The following is a 20,851-nucleotide window of genomic DNA, read 5'->3' on the forward strand; positions in this document are numbered from 1 at the left end:
AGCTTTACATATCATAACAACAGGCAGCTCCACACTCAACCAGGCTACTAGTAGAGTAAGCTTGTAGCATATTTGCTGTGTACTGTTCTTCCACCTCTGTCTGGGAAAGATCAGTTAGTTTTTAGGAACCTGTTCAAAGAGGTACTTGTATTATCAATCTAAGGAACTAAGAATTCATTCATTAGTGGGGTGTGAGACTCACTGGCAGAGTGGTAATGGACTCATTTTTTTCTTTTCATTCTCTTAACAGTGTTGGACCCAAACATTTTTAATTTTGATGAAATAATTCATCAATTTTTTCTTTTATGAATTGTGCTTTTGGTGTCATGTAAGAAATCATTGCCTAACCCAAGGTTGCAAAGATTTCTTCTATGTTTTCTTCTAGGAGTTTTATAGTTTTAGGTTTTACCTTTACATCTGTGGTTCATAGAGTTAAATTTTATACAAGGCATGAGGTAAGGATCCAGGCCACTTTTTTGCATTGGATGCCCAATTGGAAAAACTACCCTTTCTCCATTGAATTACTTTTGCTCCTTTGCAGTTGTTTATATATGTATGTATCTATTTATGAACTCTATTCTTTTCCACTGATTTATTTGTCTTATCTGGACACCAATATCCCGCTGTCTTAATTATATCAGCTTTATAGTACGTTTTAAAGTAAAATTGGTTCTTTTTTACCTCATTGATGTATTTCTTTAAATTTTCTCAGCTATACTTTGTAGTTTTTAATGTTTAGGTTTTGCACATCTTTTGTTAGATTTATGCCTGTGTATTGAAATTTTTGATACTACTGTAAGTGGTATTACTCTTTTACTTTCAGTTTCTGATTTTTCGTTGGTAGTATGTAGAAATAACATTTCTTTTTTATTATTATACTTTAAGTTCTGGGGTACATGTGCAGAACGTGCAGTTTTGTTACATAGGTATACATGTGCCATGGTGGTATGCTGCACCCATTAACCCGTCACCTACATTAGGTATTTCTGCTAATGTTATCCCTCCCTTAGTCCCCCACCCCCCAACAGGCCCCAGTGTGTGATGTTCCCCTCCCTGTGTCCCCGTGTTCACCTTGTTCAGCTCCCACTTATGAGTGAGAACATGCAGTGTTTGGTTTTCTGTTCTTGTGATAGTTTGCTGAGAATGATGTTTCCAGCTTCATCCATGTCCCAGCAAAGGACATGAACTCATCCTTTTTTATGGCTTCATAATATTCCATGGTGTATATGTGCCACATTTTCTTTATCCAGTCTATCATTTATGGACATTTGGGTTTGTTCCAAGTCTTTGCTGTTGGGAATAGTGCCACAATAAACATACGTGTGCATGTGTCTTTATAGTAGAATGATTTATAATTCTTTGGGTATATACCCAGTAATGGGATTGCTGGGTCAAATGGTATTTCTGGTTCTAGATCTTTGAGGAATCGTCACACTGTCTTCCACAATGGCTGAACTAATTTACACTTGCATCAACAGTGTAAAAGCTTTCCTATTTCTCCACATCCTCTCCAGCATCTGTTGTTTCCTGACTTTTTAATGATCGCCATTCTAACTGGCGTGAGATGGTATCTCATTGTCGTTTTGATTTGCATTTCTCTAATAACCAGTGATGATGAGCATTTTTTCATGTTTGTTGGCTGCATAAATATCTTCTTTTGAGAAGTGTCTGTTTATATACTTTGCCCACTTTTTGATGGGATTGTTTGCTTTTCTGTTGTAAATTTGTTTCTTTGTGGATATTAGACCTTTGTCAGATGGCTAGATTACAACAACTTTCTTCCATTCTGTAGGTTGTCTGTTCATTCTGATGATAGTTTTTTTTGCTGTGTAGAAGCTCTTCAGTTTAATTAGATTCCATTTGTCAGTTTTGGCTTTTTTTTGCCGTTGCTTTTGGTGTTTTAGACATTAAGTCTTTGCCTATGCCTACGTCCTGAATGGTATTGCCTAGGTTTTCTTCTAGGGTTTTTATAGTTTTAGGTCTTACATTTAAGTGTTTAATCCATCTTGAGGTGATTTTTGTATAAGGTGTAAGGAAGTGGTCCAGTTTCAGTTTTCTGAATATGGCTAGCCAGTTTTCCCAACACCATTTATTAAATAGGGAATCTTTTCCCCATTGCTTGTTTGTGTCATGTTTGTCAAATATCAGATGGCTGTAGATGTGTGGTGAGAAATAATGTTTTTTAATACTCTGCTCTGCAGCTTTGCCAAACTCATTCATTAGCTCTAGTAGTTTTGTAGAGTCTATCAGTAGTTTTATGTAGATAGTCTTGTCATCTGAAAATAAAAACAGTTTTATTTCTTTCTTTTCAATTTGGATGCCTTTTATTTCTTTTCCTTGCCTTATTGCAGTGACTAGAATCTCTGGTTCAGTGTTGAACAGAAGTGATAGGAATACGCATCCATGTCCTGTTCCTGATCTTATGGGGAAGGCATTTATCTTTCAGAATTAGGTATGATACTAGTTGTAGGTTTTTCATAGATGTTCTTATGTTGAGAATGTTCCTTTCCATTCTTAATTTGCAGAGAGTTTTTATCAAAATGGATGCTGGATTTTTAAAAATGCTGTTCTGCATCCATTGAGATTATCAGATATTTTTTCATTTTTCATTTGTTAATAGAGTGAATTACATTGATTAATTTCAAATGTTAAAACCACCTTGCCTTTCTGGGATAAATTCTACTTGCTCATGATGTATAATCCTTTCTCGATTATTATTGAATTTTATTTTATAAATGTTTGCTTAAAATTTTAGTGTGTTCAGAAGCTTTTTTTTCTTTTTGGGACAGGATCTTCCTCTGTTACCCAGGCTGGAGTGCAATGGCACAGTCATGGCTCTTTGCAGCCTCAACCTCCTGGGCTCAAGCGATCCTTTTGCCTCAGCCTCTTGAGTAACTGGGACTGCAGGCACATGCCACCATATCTGGCTATTTTTTTTTTTTCTTTTTGTAGAGATAGGGTCTCCTTATGTTTCCTAGGCTGGTCTTGAACTCCTGGGCTCAAGTGATCCTCTTGCCTCCCAAAGTTCTAGGATTATAGGCATGAGCTATCATGCCCAACCTATGAACCTTTTTTGCTTTTCTTTTTTTCTTCCTTTTTTTTTTTCTTGCTCAAGGGTCTCACTGTCACCCAGGCTGGAGTTTAGTGGTACACTTGTAGCGCACTACAACCTGGAATTCCTAGGCTGAAGCCCTCCACCTGCCTCAGCCTCCTGATTAGCTGGGACTACAGGCATGTGCCACTGCACCTGGCTAATATTTTTATTTTTATTTTTTTGTAGAAGCAGGGTCTCCCTTTGTTACCCAGGCTGGTCTTGAACTCCTGGGCTCAAGTGATCCTCTTGTCTCCCAAAGTGCTAGGATTATAGGCGTGAGCTATCATGCCCAACCTATGAAGCTTTTTTTCTTTTCTTTTTTTCTCCCCACGCCCCACCTTTTTTTTCTTTCTTGCGCTAGGATCTCACTGTCACCCAGGCTGGAGTTTAGTGGTACACTTGTAGCTCACTACAACCTGGAACTCCTAGGCTGAAACCTTCCACCTGCCTCAACCTCCTCAGTAGCTAGGACTATAGGCATGTGCCACTGCACCTGGCTAATATTTTTATTTTTATTTTTTTGTAGAAACCAGGTCTCCCTTTGTCACCCAGGCTGGTCTTGAACTCTTGGTTTTAGGCAATCCTCCCACTTCAGCCTCTTAAAGTGCCTTTTTTCCCCCCGCTTCCCAATATTTTTGTTTGGTTTTAATCTCAGGTAATGCCAGCCTCATAGAATTACTTGGAAAATATTTTGTACTCTTCAACTTTCTGTAAGAGTTTGTATAAAATGGTGTTATTTCTTCCTTAAATATTTGATAGAATTCACCAGTGAAGCCAACTAGACCTGAAGTTTTCTTTGTGAAAAAGTTTTAAAATACAAACTTAATTTCTTTAATAAATAAAGAGCTATTCAGTACTCTGTATTGTACTCGAGAAGAACCTCTACAGGTCTCACATTCCCTAGGGTTCTTTCTTTGTGCAGTCTTCTGTACTTTGTCCTGCCAATTCTAGTTCGCTTAATCTCCACTACTTCTCAGCTCCACCTCTTAATAAGAGTCCAGTGATCTCCACTTGCATTTCCTCCCCCCGTATCATGGCCGTGGAAAGTCTCTTAAGTCATTAAGGTGGGGCAGTCATAGGGCTTACCTCATTTGTTTCATGTCTCTGATTATCATTGTCTGATGTCTAGTGTACTGTAAGACATTGATGATTTATTTTCTTGCTTTTTCATGTGTCAGGCAGAAAAGTGGTCCATGGTATTTCTTCTTGAGTATAAGCAGAAGTCCTATTCAAGTTATCCTACTTTTTGATGTCTTAAACTCAAGTATGTTACTCCTACTATAACTGTTCTTTGACCTCCTCAGACCTCTATCCTTTGAGCCCTTCATTTTCTTTACTTCCTTGACTGCTTCCTAGTTTGTTTTTACTGGTGTCTTTTACAGGCTGTAACCATTACCCATTAGTCCTTCTGCTCTTGTCAGTAATCTTAATGTGATTATGCCCCTGCTTCTCTATAGCTGATGCCCAGTAACACCTCATGCCATGATTGGTTTATTTTCCTTTACAATTCTCATACCCAATGCTGTACCTATAGATACCTATAGATAGCTCAACCCTCTGGATAAGTGCCTTCACAAATTCAAGGTTAACAGAGCTAGTAGGTGACTGAGCTGAGATTTGAACCCAGGCAGTCTAGTTTCAGTGTCTCTTTTCTTAACTACTACACAAAAAGCATACTTGCAAGAAAGGAAAACTGTAGACTTGTTTCACTTATGCATGTTGGAACTAAAATCCAAAATAAAATATTAGCAAATTGAAACTCAGTGAATGTGTATATGTGTGTGTATATATATACATACATGCACCAGCATCTTCATATATTCAGGAAATGCAAAGTAAATAAGTGAGATAAGTACTTGTAGAATGAAGGAAATAACAGAATTTAAGTTACAGTAAAATTTTCTTCAGATTATAGTCAATCTATGAAGATTGAAAGTGTTTCCCTCATTATTAATACATAATTTACTTCTTACTCTATTTTAATTACTGAGGACGCAGATCTAGTTTTTTTCTTAATTGAAAACTCAGGGAAAAAAAGAGGTTTGTATTGTGATTAATAGTTTTTCTTTTTTTAAAATTTAGCTTTTATTTTAAGTTCACGGGTGCATGTGCAGGGTTGGTATATAGGTAAACTTTTGTCATGGGTGTTTGTTGTACAGATTATTTTGTCACCCAGGTATTAAGCCTAATACCCATTAGTTACTTGTCCTGATCCTCTCCCTTCTCCCACCCTTCACCCTCCAATAGGCCACAGTGTGTGTTGGTCCCCTCCATGTGTTCTCATCATTTAGTTCCCACTTATAATTGAGAACATGCCGTATTTGGTTTTCTGTTCCTGCATTAGTTTGCTAAGGATAATGGCCTCCAGCTCCATCCATATTCCTGCAAAGGACATGATCTCGTTGTTCTTTATGGCTGCATAGTATTCCATGGTATACATGTACCACATTTTCTTTAACCAGTCCACCATTGATGAGCATTAAGGTTGGTTTCATGTCTTTACTCTTGTGAATAGTGTTGCAATGGACATACATGCTCATGTGTCTTTGTGGTGGAATGACTTATATTCCTTTGGATGTATACTCAGTAATGGGATTAAAGGGTTGAATGGTATTTCTGTTTTTAGGTGTTTGAGGAATTACCACACTGTCTTCCACAATGGTTGAACTAATTTCTGCTCCCACCAAAATGTATAAATGTTCCTTTTCCTCCACAACTTCACCAGCATCTGTTATTTTTTGACTTTTTAATAATAACCATTCTAACTGGTGTGAGATAGTATCTCACTGTGGTTTTGATTTACATTTCTCTAGTGATCAGTGATGTTGAGCTTTTTTTCGTATGCTTGCTGACCATATATATGTCTTCTTTTAAAAGGTGTCTGTTCATGAGCTTTGCCCACTTTTTAATGGTATTTTTTCTTGTAAATTTAAGTTCCTTATAGATGCTGAATATTAGACCTTTGTCAGATGCACAGTTTGCAGAAATTTTCTCCCACTCTGCAGCTTGTTCACTCTGTAGATAGTTTCCTTTGCTGTGCCAAAGCTCCTAATTTTAATTGGTTTCCATTTGTCAGTGTTTGCTTTTGTTGCAATTGCTTTTGGCATTTTTGCCATGAAACCTTTGCCTACTCCTATGTCCAGATGGTGTTGCCTAGGTTGTCTTCTGGAGTTTTTATAGTTTGGGGTTTTACATTTAAGTCTTTAATACATCTTGAGTTATTATTTATATATTGTGTAAGCAAGGAGTCCAGTTTCAGTCTTTTTTCATATGGCTTGCCAGTTATCCAAGCACCATTTAAAGTAGGGAATTCTTTCCCAATTGCTTGTTTTTGTCAGGTTTGTTGAAGATCAGATAGTTGTAGGTATGTGGCTGTAATTCTGTGTTCACTATTTTGTTCCATTGGCCTATGTGTCTGTTTTTTGCACCAGTACCATGCTGTTTTGGTTACTGTGGCCCTGTAGTGTAGTTTGAAGTCAGGAAACATGATACCTCCAGGTTTGTTCTTTTTGCTTAGAATTGCTTTGGCTATTCAGTCTCTTTTTTGGTTTCATATGAATTTTAAAGTTTTTTCCAGAGAAACACTCCATAGTTTTCTGTGTAGGAGTCTTAAACATCTTCTATTGTATTTATTCCTAGGCATTGATTTTTTTTATGGTACTATAAATAGCATCTTTTACTGTTTTCTAACTTTATGTTGCCAGTATCTAGAAATATAATTTTTATATATTGACCTTGTATCTAACAACTTTGTAATCTTAATGATTGATTTTTAAGAATGTGGTTTTTTTGGATTAATCACATATGCACTTATAACTATGAATAATGACAGTTGTTTCATCCTTTCCAGCCTTTATACCTTTTAGATCTTTTACTTGTTTTACTGCATTAACTTTGACCTCCAATAGAGTGTTGAGTAAATGTCATAAGAATTTATCCTTATGTGATTCCTAATTCGGGGGAAAGTTTTCAACATTTTTACTCATAAGTATGATGTTTGTTGTGTATTTTACATAAGCATTCATTATAACAACAGTGTTCCCTTATAGTCTTACTTTGCTAAGGCTTTATTATGAATATATCTTGAATTTCATCAGATGTTCTTTAAAAATAACTTTGAGATGAACATAGTTTTTATCATTTTATGCTAGTTTATTTTCAATTTCTTTATTTTCTGGGCTTATCTTTATTTACTCCACTTGGCTTTCTTTGAATTTAATTTGGTGCTGTTTTTCTAAATTCTTGGAATGCATTTGTAACTTCAGACTTTTTCTCTAGTATATGCAATTAAAGCTACAGATTTTTAAGAAAGTTTTGAGGTATCACATTTTCACTATTGTTCACTTCAAAATACTTTAAAATTTATTTTGTAATTCCTCCTGAGATCTTTCTTCTTCTTCTTCTTCTTCTCCTTCTCCTTCTCCTTCTCCTTCTCCTTCTCCTTCTTTTTTTTTTTTTCTTTTTTGAGATAGAGTCTTGCTCTGTTGCCCAGGCTGGAGCGTAGTGCAATCACAGCTCACTGTAGCCTCAAACTCCTAGGCTCAAGTGATTTCCTGCTTTGGCCTGCCAAAGCAGTGAGATAACAGGCATGAGCTACCATGCCTGGCCAAAAGTGATTTCTGAACTTCCAAACATATAGAGGATATAGAGGATTTTCCTTTTGTTGTTGTTGTTGTTGTTGTTGTTGTTGTTTTTGGTTCTTGATACCAACTTTATTGTGCTGTTGTAAGGTAACATACTGTCTTTGGTTTCAGCCCTTTGAACATTATCGAGACTTTCTGTTACCAGTAAATAATCAACATTAAATGTTCTGTGTGATCTTGAAAAGAATGTGTGATTGCAAATTTATTGGGTACTATGTTGTATGTATGTTACTTTTCTTGATGTAAATAAAAATATGGTCTTGTTATTTCTTTTTTTTTTCTTTCTCTTTTCTTCTTCTTTTTTTTTTTTTTAGAGTCTCACTCTGTCACCCAGGCTGGGGTGCAGTGGTGCGGTCTTGCCTCACTACAACCTCTGCCTCCCAGGTACAAATGATTCTCCTGCCTCAGCCTCCCAAGTAGCTGGGATTACAGGCATGTGCCACTACACTCGGCTGATTTTTGTAGTTTTAGTAGAGATGGGGTTTTGCCATGTTGGCCAGGGTGGTCTCGAACTCCCGACCTCAAGTGATCCACCTGCCTTAGTCTCCCAAAATGCTAGGATTACAGGCATGAGCCACCAGGCCTGGGCTGGCCTTGTTATTACCGGGACCTCTCACCTTTATTCTGGTGAATAAAGGTCTTCCCCCATTGTCTCTTACCCATTCCTGTTTAATTTGGATTCTTTGTCCTGCAATTTCTCCTCAAGGTGGAGGTTTGTCCTGGAAGAGTTTCAAAATTTCAATTGGTTTTAAGAATTCTAAAAGATATGACTATAGCTTATCTTCCCAATGCTTCTCAATTTTTGTAGCAGGAATAAGATGTGGAGAATATATTTTACTTTCATTAACCCGAAGAGCACGCCAGCAGAGACTGAGAATTCATGTTTATGAAATCAGAAAAGGTAGTTCTTTGCAGATGTTATTTTTTTTTTTACTTTGGCAGTGATTAGTTGGCTTAGATATAGAAAAGGGCCTATTTTCAAGTTTTAAAATGGTGTATTGAAATTGATGATTCATATTCTCTTGAGAAGCAGTGGAGACTAGCCCATTTTGCATCGGATATATCAAATGATTACTGTATTTCTAGTTTTAAAGAATTGAACATTACTCAATGAACTGAAATCTGTTCTCCCCCTTGTTTCAGATCAAAGACTAAATGAAGATTTTAGGCGGTATCAAATGGAAAATTTTTCTAAATATTCATCTGTACAGGTATGTAAATTATAAATTCTACTTGGGAATATTCTCATGTGAAGTTGCCTACAGCACTTTGAAACTTGGCTTACAACTTTGACTCCTGTAATGGGAAAGCTTGTTTTTGCTTAATGAAAGTAAATCTTTTGTCAATAGAAATTGCCCTTTTCCCCCAACCGGAGTTGGAGCTTATATATTATATATGATATATAAAATGTCTGAGTTCTAAAATGAGAATTCATTCAAATTTTGAAACATCCTAAAATTGTTTCTCAATATACATCTAGTTCTGTGTTTTAATTCTGTGCATTCTCATAAATTATGACAGAAGCATAAACTAATGCAAATTGTAAATAATATATGGTTTTTTGAAAATGTCTTTTTTCTTTGGTTGTCATATCTTCTTATTTAAATATTGTGTTTAAAAAATTCTTTAGCCAGAAAGGTATAATTATTGGTGGACTTTGCATTACAGAATATTTAAAGGAAGGTAATGACTCATAGGTTAGTGGTGACTCTCTATAGAAGCAAATAGGAGTGTTTTGCTTTTACATAAATGCATTTTATAATTAGAACTTAATTTGGTTTGGATCTGTGTCCCCGCCCAAATCTCATATGGAATTGTAACCTCAAGTGTTGGAGGAGGGGGCCTGGTAGAAGGTGATTGGATCATGGGTGCAAATTTCCCCCTTTCCCTTCTCATGATAGTGAGTGAGTTCTCATGAGATCTGGTGGTCTTAAGTGTGTAACATCTCCCCATTCTCTCTCTTCCTCCTGCTCTGGCCATGTAAGACATTCCTGCTTCCCCTTCATCTTCCACCATGATTGAACATTTCCTGAGGCTTCCCCAGCCATGCTTCCTGTACAGCCTCTGTTGGGGAAACCAGCCCCACACCACCTGGCGGGTACCCTGAGTTCAGCGGAGACAAAGGAGTTAGAAAGAGTCAGAATAAGCATTTAAAAGGTGGGTTCAGGGGACCGGAACATTGGAGGCTTGCTCATGGCCCAGAGCTCTTCTCCGCCTAATTTATTGGTTTACAAGATCTTTGTTCTTAGGGCAGATGGGAGGGGTAGGAAGCGATGAGGAAAAGGATTAATCAATGAAGGAGTACTCGTGAGTCATTCAATAAGATATATAGCAGTGGCAGGTTTCTGTGAATTTCCTTGAGCAAAGGTGTGTGTCTAAACTACTTAAGATCTTTAACTTATAGGGATTGAAACAAGTGGGAGTGGGTCTCAGGAGGAGCCAAGATGTTTGATTATACTCCACTGCTTCAAGGGAGTGTTATCTCCCTGAGCAACCTGTGGAATGCCGCTGAGCTATTATGCTCTCAGGGCATAAAGATATGAAGGCAATAAGGAGACTCTTCTCCTCAGAGGCTCCCCATGGCTCCCCATAGGTGTCTCATACAAGGGAGACCAACTCATCTGGCACCGCAGAACCATGAGCCAACTAAATCTTTTTTCTTTATAAATTACCCAGTCTCAGATGTTTATAGTATTGTGAGATTGGATTGATATAGAAAATTCGTACCAGTGAATGGACATTGGTATAAAGATACCTGAAAATGTGGAAGCGACTTTGGAACTGCATAATGGGCAGAGGTTGGAACAGTTTGGAGGGCCCAGAAGAAGACAGGAAGATGAAGGAAAGCTTGGAATTTCCAAGAGACTTGTTGAATGGTTGTGACCCAAATGCTCATAGTGATATGTATAGTAATGTCTAGGCTGAGGAGGTCTTAGATGGAGAAGAGGAACTTACTGGGAACTAGGGTAAAGGTCACTCTTGCCATGTTGTAGAAAGAGACTGGCAGCTTTGTGCCCCTGCTCTAGGGATCTGTGGAACTTTAAAACACATATGTGTTTGCAAAGAGATGGTCTGAAACTGGAACTTATATTTAAAAGGGAAGTAGAGCATAATAGTTTGGAAAGTTTACAGCCTGACCATGTGATAGAAAAGAAAAACTCAGTTTCTGGGGAGAAATTGAAGCTGGCTGTAGAAATTTGCAAAAGTATAATAAAATATTAAAAAATAAAAATAAAAAAAAGGAGCTGAATGCCTAAGACAATGAGGAAGATGCCTCAAAGCATTTTGGGGCCATTCACCACAGCCCCTACCATCGCAGGTCTGCAGCCATTAGAGGGAAGAATGGTTTTGTGGGGCAGGCCCAGGGCCCCACTGCCCTGCAGAGCCTCAGGACATTGCTCCCTGTGTCCCAGCTGCTTCAGCTCCAGCTGTGGCTAAAAGGGTCCCAGATAACATCTCAGTCAACTGCTCCAGAGGGTGGAACCCATAAGTCTTGGCAGCTTCCACATGGTATTAAGCCTGTGGGTCGCAGAGGACAAGAGTTGAGGCCTGGAAGCTTCTGCCTGGATTTCAGAAGATGTATGGAAATGCCTGGATGTCCACACAGAAGCCTGCTGCAGGGGTACAGCCCTCATGGAGAACCTCTGCTAGGGCAGTGCAGAGAGGAAATGTAGGGCTGGAGCCCCCACACAGAATCCACACACTGGACACTGACTAGTGGGGCTGTGAGAAGGGAGCTACCATCCTCCAGACCAAAGAATGGTAGGTCCACCAACTTGCACTATATGCCTGGAAAAGCCTTAGGCACTCAATGCCAGACTGTGAAAGCAGCTGCAGGGAAAGTACCCCTGCAGGGCAACAGGGGCAGAGCTGCCCAAGGCTGTGGGAGCCGACCCCTTACATCAGTGTTGCCTAGATGTGAGACATGGAGTCAAAGGAAATTATTTTGGGCCCCTAAGATTTAATGGCTGCCCTTCTGGGTTTTGGACATGCCCTAGGGCCTGTAGACCCTGTCTTTTGATCACTGTCTCCCTTTTGGAAAGGGAGTATTTACCCAATTCTATACCTTCGTTGTATCTTGGAAGTAACTAACTTGTTTTTTATTTTACAGGGTCATAGGCAGAAAGGTCTTGCCTTGTCTCAGATGAGACTTTGGACTGTGGACTTTTGAGTTAGTGCTGAAATGAGTTAAGACTTGGGGCACTGTTGAGAAGGGATATGAGATTTGGGAAGGGCTGAAGGTGGAGCGATACACTTTGGATTTGTGTCCCCGCCCAAATCTCATGTCAAATTGTAATCTCCAGTGTTGGAGGAGAGCCCTGGTGGGAGGTGATTGGATCATGGGGGTGAATTTTCTCCTTGCTGTTCTCGTGATAGTAAGTGAGATCTCATGAAATCTGCTTGTTTATAAATGGGTAGTAGCTCCCCCTTCTCTCTTCCTCCTGCTCCAGTCATGTAAGACGTGCCTGCTTTCCCTTCACCTTCTGCGTTCTGAAAGTTTCCTGAGGTCTCTCTAGCCAGGCTTCCTGTACAGCTTGTGGAACAATTAGCCGATTAAGCCTCTTTTTGTAAATCACCTAGTCTTATGTATTTCCTTATAGCACTACAAGAATGGACTAATGCAGAACTAAAATTGTTTTCAAGGTATTAAAAGTGAAGATCTTGTTTTTAGTATGAAAAAAGAATAGTTTATTTGGTTGGCTTGAATACTTATTCTTATAGATTTTTTTAATGTATATTCAATATTTAGCTGACTGCTCTATGCTTTTATTTCCAAAGACCAGATTCAGTCCACAGAGTCTTGAAGCTATCCATTCACTATTTACTGTTATAACCATATTATTTTTATTATAATGTATAATTTTTATGCATGCTTAATAATTGTAATAATTTAAGTGATAGAAAATCTTTCATATTCCAACAGCTTTTAAATTTTGTTCAGAATCTTAAGATTTTTGCTTCTTTTTAGTGTCTTGTGGAATAGGCCTGAACAAAAGAGTAAAAAAAAAATTTATTTTAAAACCGCAGATGACTCTGGGCATGGTAGTGCATCATATCTGTGGAAAGCTATGGTTGACTTGATTATGAAAGATGGTTTTAACAGATAGCATAATGGTGATTCTAGCCTTTCAGATGCACCTGCATTATGCATTGTGATTATACTAATTAAAGCTCAAGAGTAGCAGACCTAGTAGAGACAAATCTTCCTTTACAAGAGTGTCCTCTTTGGAAGAATTATAACTGCTTTACTTTTCTGAAGCTAACCATTCTTCTCTTATGTGTGCTATTCTTGTTGTTTTGCAACCAAATCTTGTTCCCTATCTCTTTAGTGGTAACATACTCTTACTGCATAGGAGTCCTCTGCCATCCTCCATATCTTCAGAACATGTTTCTGTTTCCAGACTCCCATCCCCATGGACCTTGCTTTTCACTGCATGTTTTGCAATAATAAGAGAGGAGATGATATGACAGCATGAGAAGGAGATTAATCTGCTTTCTAGCAATAATGCCCATATCCTTGACCATATGTAGTGCATCCCTAGAGGGTTCTTTACTTCAGATATATTACTTCAGTTTCTGAAAAAATGTTCAAGAGAATTTTTGTTTTTAGTTTGTTTTCTGTATGTTTTATAGTAAAGGAAGAAGTAGAAGGAAACCATTATCAATGGGTATGTGGGATCCAGGAGTGCTAGCTCATGTATCTTATCGCTGTAACTTAGTTGTTGCTGCTAGCAACAGAAATCCTTTATAAATTTGTGTTTCTCCTTTTTGTTTAGCCATGTTTTCCAGATACCTAGAACAGTTTGGTCAGTAGGCATTTGATAAATATTTGTTGAGTGAATGAAACAACTATGTTCTTCCTCTTTTTCCTTCCCTCCTACCCACTTATCTTCCAACATGATTTCAACTCTCTGTGTCAAATATAGTGAAAGTCATGGAGATATGAAAAGTCATGGTCAACTTGGGAAATACAAGTAGTACTTACTTTTTAGTTTTATTTTTCAAGATAAAGTCCTAAAGTCCTTACAGTGGGTGTCATAAAATTGCCAGGAGTTGTGTTAAAGGAACATACTTTATTGAGTCTTTTTATGACACTGGAAAAACAAAGCAACAGGAGTTTGATAATTATTTCTTGTATTTTAAGCTGGAACTTAACTTGATTTTCTATATAAACTTTGTTAGGTGTAATGGTGAAAATTATTTAGTACAATCATTACATAATGATCATTTAGGCTTGCTTTGGATCAAAGTAAGTTTTCTGAATAGCCTTAAGATAACCATTTTGAAGCTTATTGTTCTTAGGGAACTATGTTACCTTTATGATAACTAACTATACTTTATATAAATTTTGTAGACATAGCCTGAAATTTGAAGTCTTCCAATGTGTTGAATAGCTTATATATTTAATATATTAAATATTTGGCTCATTATACTTTCATAATTCAGTCATCTGTTCCCTTTGTTACAATTGTATGTAACTTTTAAACGATATTTTAAATAGCTGGTTTCTTGAATGATTTTTTTCAGAGTTGTGAAATTCAGTTGTCTTTGATTATTTTGTGTTTTCTGTATAAGTAAAAAGTATTTCAAGTGGCATTGCTCTCTGAATTACAGTAGTTGGCACTAGGTGACAAATATTCAAGATTAGAAAAAGATTTTGCTCAAGAAGCTAAGTGGAAAATTTCCCTTTTTCCCCGTCCTTTAGTCCATTTTTTTTTTTTTCCTTGAATACTTGCTTTGTTTTCATACCCAGGCTAATTGAATCCTCTTTGTTATCTATGCCACACCGGTACATGTGTCTACTGAGGGGGCTGAGGTTAGTGCTTTGATCTCTTGGTACTTGCTGAGGGGACAGGATGGAATACTAAAAATAAGTTTATTTTCTCTGAAAGCTCGCCTAAAAATATTTTCTTCTTCTAGCTTGGGAATTCTCTTTCTACTCATTACCCTCTGTACCCAAAATTAAAACAAATAAATATTGAGATAGTCTGCTGGGGTATAAAAGGAGATACATAAGCTAGAATAAAAAAAAAGGGAGGAATACATATAAAAGCATAGTGCCAAAGAGGTATGAGTTGGCTATGGAGGGGAAAGACATCATAGTCCAAATATATTCACTTATTCAACAAACATTAATACACTCATTTAATGAATTTTGAGTTCATGCCTATGTTAGGTAAACTCTGGGGACAGGACTATGAATAACATAGACAAAGGATCCTCCTTCAGTAGAAGATATATGAATGAATGAAAGAGATGTGAATAAATGAATGAAATAATTAAAATTATAGTATCCTATGAAAGAAGCAGGGTGCTGAGATAGAAATTAATATGTGTATTGTTGTGGAGGTGATGGTGGTAGAGACCTATTTTTGATAGAAAGGTCATAGGAGACCAAGAAGGAGCCTTGAGGCCCGAAAGAATTTGACATGTCTTGTACAATGTATAGGAGTTTGTGCCAACTGTCATAAAAAAATATTTATTTGAAAATTATATTAAAGAAATGGCAAAGCTACTCCTCTTGCTCATGAGTTAACAAATATAAGACTCAATAGATAAAATATAACAATTCACCTGTACTGTTTGAGTTGAATCAAATTATTAGCTTTCTAGACCAGCACTGTCCAATAGATCTTTCTCTGATGATAGAAATGTTATATAATTCTGCACTGTCCAGTATTGTAGCCACTAGTTACATGGGGCTTTTGACCACTTGAAAGTAGGCTAATACAACTGAAGAAATGAATGCTTTATTTAATTTTCATATTAAATGAATAAAATTTAGATTTAAATAGTTACATATGCTTGAAGCCTTTGTATTGGCCATTGTAATTCTGGACTCTCTATTGATGAGTTACTCACATAAAACCTTGAAGGGATGATTTTGCATCATCCCATGATGCTAGGAGATTGATGTTTACCACATTACAGGGAGTTTGACTGTAAGTTTATCAGTTACTTATGCTGTTCATCAACATTTATTGATAAATGATGAAAATTAACCTCCTCATGATATGAACTAAAGGATTAAGAGATTTCCTGCAGTCCTTTAAGATGTATAGGAACATCTTCCCAAAATGCTAGCCAACCTGTTTCCTTCCAAAGGATAGAGGAAAAGATGCAATTTACGTATTTGGTAGCCAATATTGATTAGAGTGAGAGCCAAAAGTAAATTACAAAATTGTAATTAGAGTACTTACAGAGTGTATAATTTTCTTAGAGAAAGAAAAGTATCCAGAGAATTTGCTTACCTAACCACAGTCCAATATTATTGACATTTTTTTCTGTGATACACCATCAACACTATCTCAGGAAGTCATCTAGAGAGCAAAGATAATTAGATACCCAGTGTGGTAGCTGATGCCTGTGAACTCAGCATTTTGGGAGAGTGTGGCAGGAGGATAATTGAAGCTGGGGGTTTGAGACCAGCCTGAGGAACATAGCAAGACCCCATCTCTACAAAAAGTTAAAAAATTAGCATGGCATGATGGTGCATGCCTATAGTTCTGGTTACCCAGGAAGCAGAGGTGGGAGGATCTCTTGAGTCCAGAAATTCGAGGCTGCAGTGAGCTATGCTTGCACCATTGCACTCCAGTTTGGGTGATAGAACAAGACCCTGTCTCTAATTTTTAAAAAGATAAATAGAAATTAATAACACAATATCAGTTATTTAAGATTCAAGAAATACACAATTATTTAAATTATTCCTTTATTTAGTATAGCTTGTTAAAATTTTGTTTTAGAGATAATGAAAATAACATTTGTAAATGTTTTTTAGGCAATTTCAGTCTTACTCTCACAGCATGATTTTTTCTATTACTGCTTGAGTTATTAAGTAATGGGGTTTTTTTTTTTCCAGAAGTTTCATTAGCAAATGGAAAGGGATTGCTAAGTCAACATTTTTATTCTTTCAAAGATCTTTTATCTCTGTTTTGACATATTATGCTTATTTTCATCTTACAACTTTTATAATTACTTTGGATTATTGGGTCATTTATTCTTAGGTTTGTATTTTCTTAGCAATTGTTATTAGAAAATAGTTTTTGAGCAGTGTTTTCACATAATTCAGCCTAACTAATATTTTTGACCACTACCTTTATGGAAAGAATTATGCCAAGTGCTTTAGTTATATGAAGTTAAAATAAAATGACCCTATTATAGGAACTTAAAGACTAAGAAAAATATGGAATGAGACAAATATCAAACAACATGGTAAATGGCATATTATTTGTATCTTAAGAACGTTAAAAACAAATGTGTGTATTAAGGGTAACAAAAGAAATATAGTTGGAGAGATCAGGAAAAGTTTCTTGAAAATGTAGCATATCTTATGGACATTGAAGAGTAGATGAAATTTCAAAATAACTTGATGAAGGCAAAACTAGAGGTGGTTGGGAGTGTTTCACCCACTGGCGTAAGAAGCCAAAGGAGATGAGAGAATGAGCGTCATATTTAGGGAATAAAATATATTTCAATTTATATAATGTATTTGGCATATAGGAAAGAATATGAAAAAATTAGGTTGAGCAGGTTATAGAGAGCTATGAATGATTATGTTGAGGAGTCTGGATTTAATTGAATAAGCATTGGTAGACTGCTGAATATTTTTAAAAGAATGACTTCCTGAATAATCTGAAAGAAATTCATTTATTCATTGATCTATAACTAATTTGTTGTGCACCTATAAGTAGTGAGGTATTGTGTTAGACTCTGGCAATATGATAGTAAATAAGGCAGGCATAGTGTGATCTATAAGCTAAATTAAAATGGAGTGAAATGTGATAGGAGTAACAATCAGGAAACCCATATAAATGATGGGTGGATCAATTAGCCCATAAATTACTGTTTTATAAAATGTTATTCATCTCCCCCTTTCAGTCATAACAATTTATAAGATTTGGATTTTATAACAATTAAGAAACTTGAGAAGTAACATTTTAAAAGTTTGAACTGTTTGGTCATCCCAAGTAGCTTTTGTAACTAACTTTTGAACAATTGAAAGTAAATACAATGGACAGAGTAGCATGCAGAGGCTCACATTGTGAATTTTTGCTCCAGAACAACTACAGGAATAAGGAAATCCAAGAGGACCCACAGACCCTCTGAAGGAAGCAGATTGCTCCTGCAGGACCCGGGAGACATCCCAAATACCATGGTATGCATGGCTGAGAGACCCACAGATGGTTCACATCACAGGACTCTGTATAGACAACCCCCAGTACAAGCCCAGAACCTAGTAGACTTGCTCAGTGGCTAGATCCAGAAGAGAGATAACAATCACTACAACTAGACTCTCAGGAAACCATGTCCATAGGAAAAGGGGCAGAGTATTACATCAAGGTAACACCCCAAGGGACAAAAGAATCTGAACAACAGTTTTCAGCCCTAGACCTTTCCTCTGACAGAGCCTAGCTAAATGAGAAGGAACCAGAACACCAACCCTGATAATATGACAAAACAAAGCTCTTCAACACCCCCCCAAAATCACACTAGTTCACCAGCAATGGCTCCAAACCAAGAAGAAATCCCTGGTTTATCTGAAAAAGAATTCAGGAGGTTAGTCATTAAGCTACTCAGGGAGGGACGAGAGAAGGCAGAGCCCCATGCAAGGAAATCCAAAAAATGAGACAAGAGGTGAAGGGAGAAATATTCAAGGAAATAGATAGCTTGAAGAAAAAAACAATAAAAAATTCAGGAGACTTTGGACATACTTTTAGAAATGCAAAATGCTCTGTAAAATCTCAGCAATAGAATTGAACAAGTAGAAGAAAGAAATTCGGAGCTCGAAGACAAGGTCTTTGAATTAACCCAATCCAACAAAGACAAAAAAGAATAGGAAAATATGAACAAAGCCGCCAAGAAGTCTGGAATTATGTTAAACAACTAAACCTAAGAATAATTGGTGTTCCTGAGGAAAAAGAGAATTCTAAAAGCTTGGAAATATTTGGGGGAATAATTGAGGAAAACTTCCTTGGCTTTGCTAGAGTCCTAGCTATCTAAACACAAGAAGCACAAAGAACATCTGGTAAATTCATCACAAAAAGATCTTTGCCTAGGTACATTGTCATCAGGTTATCCAAAGTTAAGATGAAGCAAAAAATCTTAAGACCTGTGAGACAAAATCACCAGGTAACCTATAAAGGAAAAGCTATTATATTAACAGCAGATTTCTCAGCAGACAAACTGGAAGGGATTGGGGCACTATCTTCAGCCTCTTCAGACAAAACAATTATCAGCCAAGAATTTTGTATCTAGCCAAACTAAGCATCATATATCAAGGAAAAGATACAATCATTTTCAGGCAAACAAATGCCGAGCAAATTCGCCATTACCAAGCCACCACTACAAGAACTGCTAAAAGGAGCTCCAAATCTTAGAGCCAAAACTTGGAAACACATCAAAACAGAACCTCTTTAAGGCATAAATTACACAGGACCTATAAAACAAACAAATGAAAAAGCTAAAAAAGCAAAAACAAAAAAACCAAAGTACACAGGCAAAAAGAGCACGATGAATGCAACAGTACCTCACATTTCAATACTAACATTGAATGTAAATGGCCTAAATGCTCCACCTAAAAGATACAAAACCACAGAATGGATAACAACTCACCAACCAACCATCTGTTGCCTTTGGGAGACTCACCTAAAACATAAGGACTCACATAAACTTAAAGTGAAGGGGTGGAAAAATAATTTCATGCAAATGGACATCAAAAGCAAGCAGGAGTAGCCATTCTTATATCAGACAAAAACAAAACAAAACAAAACAAACTTTAAAGCAACAGCAGTTAAAAGAGACAAAGAGGGACATTATATGCTGGTAAAAGGCCTTGTCCAACAGGAAGATATCACAATCGTAAACATAAATGCACCTAACACTGGAGCTCCCAAATTTATAAAACAATTACTGTGAGACCTAAGAAGTGAAATAGCAACACATTGATATTAGGGGACTTCAATACTCCACTGACAGCCCTAGGCAGGTCATCAAGACTGAAAGTCAACAAAGAAACAAGGGATTTAAACTACACCTTGGAACAAGTGGACTTAACAGATATATACAGAACATTCCATCCAACAACCACAGAATACACATTCTGTTCAACAGTGCATAGAACCTTCTCCAAGATGGACCATACAACAGACCATAAAATGGGCCTCAGTAAATTGAAGAAAATTGAAATTATATCAAGCACTCTGTCAGACCACAGTGGCATAAAACTGGAAATTGACTCCAAAAAGAACCTTAAAAACCATGCAAATACATGGAAATTAAGTAAGCCTGCTCTTGAATGAGCATTGGGTCAAAAACGAAATCAAGATAGAAATTTAAAAATTCTTCGAACTGAATGACAATAATTACACAACCTACCAAACCTTTGGGATACAGCAAAGGCAGTGCTAAGAGGAAAGTTCATAGCTCTAAACACCTATATCAAAAAGACTGAAAGAACACAAGCTCACATTCCAAGGTCACACCTCAAGGGACTAGAGAAACAAGAACAAACTAAACCCAAACCCAGCAGAACAAAGGAAATAAACAAGATTAGAGCAGAATTAAGTGAAATTGAAACAAGCAAGCAAGCAAACAAACAAACAAAACCCGAAAAATAAATAAAACAAAAAGCTGGTTCTTTGAAGGAATAAATAAAATTGATAGACCATTAACAAGATTAGCCAAGAAAAGAAGGAAGAAAATCCAATAACCTCACTAAGAAATGAAACACGAAATATTACAACTGTCACCACTGAAACACAAAAGATCATTTAAGCCTACTATGAACATCTTTATGCACATAAAGTAGAAAACCTAGAAGAGATGCATAAATTCCTGCAAAAATACAACCCTCCTAGCTTAAATCAGGAAGAATTAGATTGCCTGCACAGACCGATAACAAGCAGTGAGATTGAAATGGTAATTAGAAAATTACTAACAAAAAAAAAGTCCAGGACCAGATGGATTCAAAGCAGAATTCTACCACACATTCAAAGAAGAATTGGTGCCAAGAATTTTGATACTATTCCACAAGATGGAGAAAGAACCCTCCTTAATTCATTCTATGAAGCCAGCATTACCCTATTATCAAAACCAAGAAAGGACATATCCAAAA

The 20,851-nt window shown here is 36.8% G+C and overlaps 1 protein-coding gene across 9 annotated transcripts in view; it reads left to right on the forward strand.

Moving 5' to 3' along the window:
* Positions 1–20,851, forward strand: part of LOC105486091 (sodium channel and clathrin linker 1) — a 215,130-nt gene that overhangs the window by 2,703 nt on the left and 191,576 nt on the right. For 6 of the 9 annotated variants that reach the window (XR_011620973.1, XR_011620972.1, XR_011620971.1 and 3 more), the window contains exons 2-3: positions 8,881–8,948; positions 17,797–17,893. Coding sequence is in view for 6 of the 9 variants with exons in the window: in XM_071093040.1 (XP_070949141.1) it covers positions 8,893–8,948; positions 17,797–17,893 (153 nt within the window). In the remaining 3 variants the exon portion in view is untranslated. The remainder of the gene's footprint in view (positions 1–8,880; positions 8,949–17,796; positions 17,894–20,851) is intronic. The other 3 variants (XM_071093042.1, XM_011748771.3, XM_011748774.3) reach the window with 1 other exon arrangement.

The sequence above is a fragment of the Macaca nemestrina genome, chromosome 3, assembly GCF_043159975.1.
Source record: "Macaca nemestrina isolate mMacNem1 chromosome 3, mMacNem.hap1, whole genome shotgun sequence".
NCBI classification, from domain to species: domain Eukaryota; kingdom Metazoa; phylum Chordata; class Mammalia; order Primates; family Cercopithecidae; genus Macaca; species Macaca nemestrina.